Genomic DNA, 8,784 nt, shown 5'->3' on the forward strand with positions numbered 1-8,784 from the left:
TTACTTTTGTCAGATTCAAGTTATTTCTGTGACCGTCGTGGGTTTTTCTTTCATTAACCGACGGCTACCAACAGTTTTGTGTAAATAACTCAGTGGAAGGTTGGCACACTTTTAGGCTCCAAATCACTCAGTTTATTCTGTTTTAAAGCCGTCTCCTGAAAAGATAAAAGGTCTTCTTCCCCTCAGATCGAAAGGCTGCCTTTGACGGGAATGCTTTTAAAAAGAGAATTAATTTACTTGTACAGAGCCTAAAAGTGTGCACATCTTTTTCTGACCTGCAGTTATGTTTCAGCAATTTTATTTTGCAAAAAAACCAATGAGGACATCTATAAAAGACTTGTTCACACCACATGTAGGAGTGAAAAGCTTGACGCTGCAATAACAACAAACACTCCATGTAGTTAAATGGAAGCCCATTCAGACAGTTTGGTATATTTTTTATTGACTAGGTATATTAACACATTACATGCTACAGAAAATAAAAAGGTAATTTTTTAACTTCAAAATAATATATTTTCATAACACTTTGACACATTTTACAATCTCTTTAAAAAAAAAAAAAAAAATCCTATTTTTGCTTGTTCCGGTTCTCTTCAAGTTTGGGTGAAATGGCACAAAATCAAAAAGCAGATCATTGCTGTGGAAAGGAAAACGAAGAACAACTAAACAGTATTTGGCATGATGAGACTTGTTCTGGAGCCGTAGAGGAGATAAGGTGCATATTGTAGGATCATCAGTGGTATCTTGTAAAAAAAAACAAAAAACAATAAAACAAGTAGTCATTGGTCTTTGACTGACTGCTGAGTTACAATAATGTCAAGAATGTGAAGTGAGAATCTTTTGTTTGTTTGTTTCTCAAAGGCAACCATCAGAGGGAGTTCTGTGCCGTGCATCTGAATGCAATACCCGAATCACACTTTGCATAAAGGCATTACAACAAATACATACATTAAGTGGTACCTCTACACAATGGATCGACCAGAAACACAATCACTTCTCTGCAGGGACATGTGGCACAGACAGCAGCCACCAGTGGAACCGAGGACTGATATCCAACTGACGGCAAACGACGCGCTACGCTGGGCATCTCCGTTTTCAATTAACATCTCTTTTGCCATTACGAATGGGACGTTTAATAATTTAAATGATCTTTAAAACAAACATAACATCAGTGTGTGACGAGACGCCGCACTTTAGGATACATCTGACAACACATTGAACCGTTTTTAAAGCATTCCCGCCAAAACACACATCTGCAGCAGCACATAAACATCAGACCGTCGCCGCGAGTTCGTGTTGACTGGACGTCTACATACCCATGTGAGGTCAACACAAGCGCTCAAAAAGGTCTCCGAAGCAAAGACTCATGGGATTTATGGGGACCTGGAAATATTGCGTGTATTTATTGACACAGTTTAGACTGTATGTGGCTCAAAATTCTTAATAAACATATCATGGTAATAAAAAAATATGGCATTAATGTCGCGTATAAAAATACTCTCCTTAAATTTGACAAAAAGAAGATGGAGGGAAAATTTTTCACGATGTAAACGCAAGACTTTTGAACATGTGGGGTCAGACACGTACAATCCTGCGGCAAACTTTATGTGGATGTACAAAAGAGAACTTTGCATCGGCACGGTTTATGAATCCGGTCGTGACTTCCGCTGCTAAATGAACACAGGAGCACCTTCAAATGACTGGTGTTGAGACACGGCGTTGAAAACCTGAAGCAGGTTTTATCATATATGAGCTGGGACAACCTACAGAACGCCAACGGATTCATCAGTAAATGTGCCTCTGACTGCAGCGATAACACAGAAAATGCATGCTTGAGATGCACATCTTCTAGAAAACGGTGGCATATGCATGATTTTTCTGTGCAGGCGTTGTTCATACATGGATGAAGTAAGGCTGAATGTATTTACAGGCTGGAGCATTCAGCTTCAGTGACACTCATCTTTTCCAATATGCAACAGGACGTAACTCAGCAGAGCCTCCCTGGTGGACGCCTTCACTTCGATGTGCAGCTGGGGTTTGTCACTCGCCACTTTAGAAAATGCATTCATTTATCACGAGACAGATGATACGCGAGTTTCCGACTTGGGGGACTATAAGGAACAACCCGATCTGAGCTCGCTATTGTGCACAAAAAGTAAGACTGGGACCGCAGGAGGATTTATATCTCTCGAAAACACAGCGTTTTAATCAGCCTCGACGCCGCGGAACACATTTTACAGCCGTTTTCAACACGCCTAATTAGTGTTCACTTGCGTACCTAGAGGAACAACTGAGATAATGTCGAGAAAAAAAAACATCCCAAGTTGCTGATTTCTCTGCCTGCTTTTAAGAATAAAGTCCCGGAGCAGATTCTAAAAAAGAATCCGCTCAGGAAAGCAGAGGTCCTGAAGTAATGGACCAGTTTAGGTGTTTATTTCTGTACTGATGTGGTGCTGAAGGGCTTATGAGCGTTTACAAATAGCTTCATGTGTAATCGTAGCACGTGGAAGAAGCTGACGAGAAACGGTGAGCCTACAGCGAACGTCATTCACGGCACAAGAAGAGACATTAAACGACACTCGCCATTTCCCAGCTACACACAAAAAGGCAACATCACGAGTGTCGAAGGTGGATTTTTATCTTAAAAGCATCTCCGACCGACGACGCCGTAGCAGCCCATCTGGAGGATAAAAATAAAATCCCTCAACCTCTCATCCTCTAAAACAGCCTCAGGGGATTGTTCCTTCCTCTGTGAGCGGCTGCTGGTTCTGTTCTTTCACACCGTCTGAAGTCATCCACGATGGTGCGCGATAGTGATTTAAAGGCGTTAAAAATAACACATCAGATGTACAGTCTCTGGCAACAAAAAGGAAAACTCAGAAGGAAGAATGTTTACAGTATTTAGCATGTAAGGTGTGTGTGTGTACATATATATATATATATAGTCAATTCTATCATAATATTTTCCACTTTTTGTACAAAAAGAAAAACAAAAGAGGACTTGGTTTGTAGTGTGGCGTGTCATACGTTGGTGAAGTCGTCTCTGCGAGGAGCACCGTCCTCCTCCACGAGTCTCGTTTCACAGTCTACAAAAACTCACTGATTCATGATTCTGTGAGAGAAGCCGAGCGTCGGGCCTCCGGTGTGCCGTCGATTTTCTCCCTCCTGTGTGTGAATGAAGCTTGGTGGGTGGGAATGCACAGATAGCACAGGAGGAGGCTGAACCCGCCGTGTACGTGTGGTGCTGACTTCAATGCTGGGCTTGAGGTATGTAAACTAGGGTTCGACTGGTATCGGTCACTGGCGCCCAACGTGCCCAATTAAACAGTCAGAAACTGACATTTTGCCAATACTAAATGAAACCATTTTCATTCCTTTTCCGTTTAACGTCTTCTGCTCAAGTGATTTTTAGGGTTAGCAGCTTCTGCGTCCACGTGACTCCAACATCTAACTGAGCCGAGGGTCGCTTTCACGCCTGTGGCTGGATTTATTCGGTCCGGACCAAACAACCAAAATAAACTTTTTTTCACCTTTTGGTCCATTTTCTGCTGACATGAGTTTAATACCAACAGCTGTGCAGTGATATGAAGCGTCATCCCGAAGACACAAACATTAGTTAAGACATCGATTGCAGTGCTTGTTAGGAGGAAGCAGGGCTCAAACAGAAGCGTTGTGTTCGCTTTGCTTCACCTGCTGTTAAATGAATAGCTGCTTAGCACACGGGGAGGATCAATCTGACTTCATTCATGTTCACTAATGGAAGACAGGATTTTTTCAGGCCTGAAATGGCAGAAACTTCAGCACTTTCTTGTTACTTCGGACCAGTTGATGAACCAAAACGTACATTATGCTTGAGTAAATGAAACCTACACAAATAAAAGTGTTCAGTTTTTCTTTTCTCTTTGGCGCTGCTCACTCTCCTTTGGCTAGAGGAGAAGTCAGTTTACCAGATTATCTTGCAAACTTATATAGCTCACTTTATAGACTGATGAGGAGATCATCTTGACAGTTCACAATCAGTAGAGACTAAATCACGTTTAATTTAATTTAAAAATCCTGTTAAAGTCATCCTTTACTGGTCCTCATAGAGACATTTAACCTGTCTGTAGTATCAGCAGCTGCTGCGCTCTGAGCCAGCGTCCTGGTCGAAGCTACTTTGGAGAATTTAATCAGCGCGTTTCTGACGACTCCTGGAGGAAACCTGCACAAGTGTCTTTGGTCAGGACCTTCTTATTGACCCGCTGTGCTTTTGAACCACAAACAAGCTGCTCCAGAGTACGACTGAACCAAAGCCGGACTCTTCCCGCATTGTGTCCACTGTCCAGGTGAACGCACTAGTTAGTTTGAGCCGGACCGAAAAGGTTAAATGTAAAAAAGCGCCCTAAAAACAAAGTCTTAATGCTCCTGTATCTGTTCAACTGACGTGACACAAACAGTGGATGCAGCTACTTGTTGTTATAGTCTCGTTCTTTGCCGACTCATTTCTGCTGGATGCACAGATGTGAAACTGATAGCTGACCTTCCAGTGTGATTCTAGCTGTGCCACTTTAAAATAAAACATCACTAAACCAATAAACGATGCCATCTACTTGGAAAAAAAACAAAACTGTGTTGTGCCAGGTGTCTGAAGTGGCGTCGACAAGGAAGAAGCCAACAGTGACGCTTGGTCAGGTGACTTAAAGACAACAAAAATAAGAAGCTAATATAGGCAAACCGATATCCGTCTGACCTTAGTGTAAACTCTTAGCATGACTGACGTCCATGAAAATGACTTTAGGCAAGATCAGCCAACACGCCTTGTGCTGGCAGGGCCCGGGGAGGCCGACCGCTTCAGCTCGTAGGTTCATATGCTGTGTGCTTGTATAAATCTTTGTGTTTCCGAGTGTGACAAATGGCCAGAGGAGTGTGCTGGAGGCGAGGACGCGTGCTTCTCAGCTCTCGTCGTCAGGATGGTGCTGTTCCAACAGTCGGACGTGGGTGAAGGGAAAGTGGCCTCGCTTGCCTTTACACTCGCCCTCCCACTGGCCGTTCACGTTGATCTTGGTCACCTTCACCATGTCTCCCACCTGCGACACGACACAAACATCGTCAGTCAACATGAAACACAAACGCGCTGCTTCTTTCCGCTCTATACAGGCTCGCGTATGCAAGTCGAACCCGTCAATACAAGCTCAATGTCTGACTCCGATTCTATCAGGCCTGCAGAAAGAACGTTACTGACCTCAATCAACTGACCCGCCTGGATTGTACAGCTAACCGGGACGACGTGCTAGCTTCCTTTAAAACTGGCTGACAGTGTGTCATCTGGAAACTCCTTCATATAAATTCATATTCGACTAAATGTCAGGAGGAGTTCGAGCCAAGTTTCAAACATCAGCTACTGATTTTCCTTCATTATTGTCAGTCCTTAAAAAAAACATGCTGGTGGACCAGAACTATCACAACCGCCTCACAAATCTGAAACAAAGGAGTGAATTCAGAAGTCTGGAGCAGGTAAAACAATGTTTACCATAAGTGGCTGTTTTACGTGTCTGTCTGATGTCACTGCTCAACAGTAAAATGTTGTTAGAAATTAAAAACATGTGAAGTCGGCGTACAGACGATGTTTGCAGACAGTATGTGTCGGCATTTACTGCCTACGCGTACGTGGTGTTCCTCAGCCGTCTGTACTTGGGCAGGCTGCACAAATGACCCATTTTAACAGCAGCAGCGGTTTATAAACACAGCGCGATGTCGTCTCGTCTGCTTCGTCTCACACCGTCCACCACTCCCGTTAATTTAAACAAAATGGCGTCGCGTGCGTTTCTGGAGGAGTCTCAAGTAAACTGAGCGGCACGGAGAGCGCCATGAACCCCAACAGCAGAGGAGTTTAAGAGATACGTCTGCTAGAAGTCGGTACAAGTGCTGTGAGACTGTGTGCACAAAACACAAGTCATCGGTGCAAAGTAAGTGGATTACATTTAAATTAACTGTAATTTCATTTAACTGCATCCAGCTTCAGCGTCCTGATCCCTTCTGGAGTTCATCTCCCACTCATCCCCTTAAAAAGAAACCTACTGACAGCTCAGATGATGAAACATGCTCAGTGTTCCTGTATCGGGGCCAATCACAAGTTATCCGGTATTACCGTTATCTGTAGCTAGAATCGGGTTCAATCAGTTAGATTTAGTTGAACTTGTGTGATTACATGTTTAGCTGTGCATGTGGCTCCCTGGTTAAAAAGCCCATCACTTGAACTCAGGCACTGTTTTGGTGGATCTCAGCGTCCCCAGTGAGTCCCCCACAGATCACGCCATCACTTTGGTCTGCAGCTGGACTGGGTAGTCAGGTTTCTCATCACAGGTGGATTTTACTGCATCCTTGTTCTGCTCTGCGTACACGGTGAGTTTTGTGAATCGCCCTCCAGCAGCACAGAGACCACCATCACCAGCTTCGGTCCAAGACGATGGACTCGAAGTCTGTCGCTGGGATGAGAGACTCACCAGGTTCAATATCAGCCATTTTTAGATTTGGATTAATGTTTGGAGAAAACGAGGAAACTGACTCTGGGTTGCTTTACACAGATAATTTTCGACGATAGACATGACTACTGGAGAAAATAACATACAAACCCTCAAGTTAAGCATAAAAACATTCACCTGCAGTTCCAGCTAACGTAATGAGGTACTTTTTAATCCTCTAAACTGCAAAACCCGCCAGCAGGTTCAAAGGGCAAGCTACTTTTTTTTGCTTCTCTGCAGCCCTTGAACTAATCATCTTTGACTTCCAGTTTGTTCACAAAATCTAAACTAAAAATCTGGATATTTCTTCAAAATCCCTGTATTGTACAAAGCAAAACACGACTTGGTCGCTTGGAGCTCAAAGGGTTAAACAGTGACAACACGACAAGATGCAAAGAAATCCACCTGTCCCAGATGTTCGACAGAGGCTGTGAGCCAACAGGGCAGCCAGGCGCCAACACTAAGTAAGTGTGTGTGTGTGTGTGTGTGTGTGTGGAGACGCTGTGAGCTCAGATCGCTGTGGGATGATGCGACGAGCCACGACCGGCCAGATGATGTCAAACTGTCTATTAACCTTTGCCATTGTTTGCACTTTATTCACTAATCAGTCCTGCTAAACAGCTAAAAACAACGCGCTTTGTTTCGCCGGGCTCCAGCAGGAATGGACGTACAGTGTGACATTCATAATTAATCCAATGGGCCACAGTGTGTACACAAAGAGGGGCCATTGTAAAAGATCTGTGTTTCTGCACAGCGCCGTCTCCACTGTGAATGTCCTCATGTGCGCTGTCAGCCTGCGTTTGTAAAGATACTCTGTGTTTATGCTCACATGCATGAGTAAGCCATTATAACAAGCAGGACAATCTACGCTGCCTCGGTTCAGACTCAGAATAAGGACACAGAGAGGCGAAGAGCTTCTCAGCCTTGGAGAAGTGGATGGTGTGACGGGGTGAGGGGGGGATGACTACCTCCAGAGCGAGCGCCGTCTTGTCGTAGGCGTTGGGCACCCTCTTCTGAATGGCTCGGGCAAACACAGGCCCGTTCTGTAGGTTGGGAAGCTGAGTGTTGACCACAGGCTGAGCGTACTGGCCCGGGTCCCCCAGGGGGTTGGTCTGAGGAACCCCCGTTCCATCTGTGCTCCCCGCTAGCCCTCCAACCTGTCCAGTCCCCACAGCAGGGGGTCCCAGGCCGGAAGCAGTGGGCGAGGCGGGTCGGTACTTCTCCACGTAGGGCACGGGGATCATCCCAACCCGGCCCTCCTGGCTAGCAGCGTTCCACCACTGTTCTTCGGGCTTCTCCAGGACACGCAGGACGTCTCCTTTGCGGAAGGGGAGATCCTCCTCGTCGTTGCCGGGGAAGTCGAACAGCGCCCGGACGAACTCGGCCTCCTCGGGCTGCTGCGGGACGCCAGCGGAGGAGCTGATGAATCCCGTGTGCTTGGCCTTGCTGACAGGCTCTATGAGAGTAGTGGTGTCCAGGTAGTGGATCTTGTAGAACTCGAGCAGGGCCGGCAACGCGTCGAACTCCTGGTCCCCGATCCGAAACCGAGGAGGAGCCAAACCTGGGAGAGCAGAGGTGACAAACAAACAAACAGATAAATCCTGCAGCCTTGGAGGATCAACGTGGGCATATATATATATATATCCTGAAAACTCAACATGCGACATAAAGTGCTGCGTTTGGGGAGATAATTAGGTCAGAAACACACGACACAACTTTTCACACACACTGTGAGCTGACGAGGCCTGATACAGGAAAAAACAGACACATACAGCGTGATGTATATAAATACTGCAATATCAAGAATGAACCATCTAAACTGACTGAGGTGTTTTTAGGGACGTTTATCTGCATTAAAAATATAAAATACTTTTAAAAAAGCTGGGAAAAAAGGTAGTTAAGAACATTTCCCATACGGTGGAACACTGGCAAAATCAGCTGAAATAGATTTTCGCTCCGGATGATGTTTAAATCGAGCTTTGTGGTTATGATTTCTTTTCGGATGTGCTCGTGTGGAGCCTGCATGTCAACAACCACGATGTCGAATAAAGTTTAAAAAAGAAAAAAAATATATATATTCTGTCACGCAGACTTCTCTGGTAGTCATGGAAAACTGAGAACCGCACAAGTTTTCTTTTTGCATGAAGCAGGAAAAAACAGGTGGCATGTGTTTGATTTGCCTTCCTGTACATCACATTGCACTGTCAACGCTGAAGCTAGATCTCATAATATATTTAATGAAAATTCAAATAAGAGATACTGACAACGATAATATCTAGTTTGG

At 44.8% G+C, this 8,784-nt stretch overlaps 1 protein-coding gene across 1 annotated transcript in view; it reads right to left on the reverse strand.

Annotated features, from left to right (window-relative positions):
• Window positions 1-3,467: 3,467 nt before the first annotated feature.
• LOC103354811 (adapter molecule crk-like) overlaps window positions 3,468-8,784 on the reverse strand; it is a 7,743-nt gene continuing 2,426 nt past the window's right edge. Inside the window, exons 2-3 of the mRNA XM_008278359.1 lie at window positions 7,469-8,061; window positions 3,468-5,066 (exon numbers count right to left, since the gene is read on the reverse strand). Coding sequence (XP_008276581.1) covers window positions 4,932-5,066; window positions 7,469-8,061 — 728 coding nt within the window. The 3' untranslated portion in view covers window positions 3,468-4,931. The remainder of the gene's footprint in view (window positions 5,067-7,468; window positions 8,062-8,784) is intronic.

This window comes from Stegastes partitus, unplaced genomic scaffold (genome assembly GCF_000690725.1).
Source record: "Stegastes partitus isolate 25-593 unplaced genomic scaffold, Stegastes_partitus-1.0.2 Scaffold121, whole genome shotgun sequence".
Classification (NCBI taxonomy): domain Eukaryota; kingdom Metazoa; phylum Chordata; class Actinopteri; family Pomacentridae; genus Stegastes; species Stegastes partitus.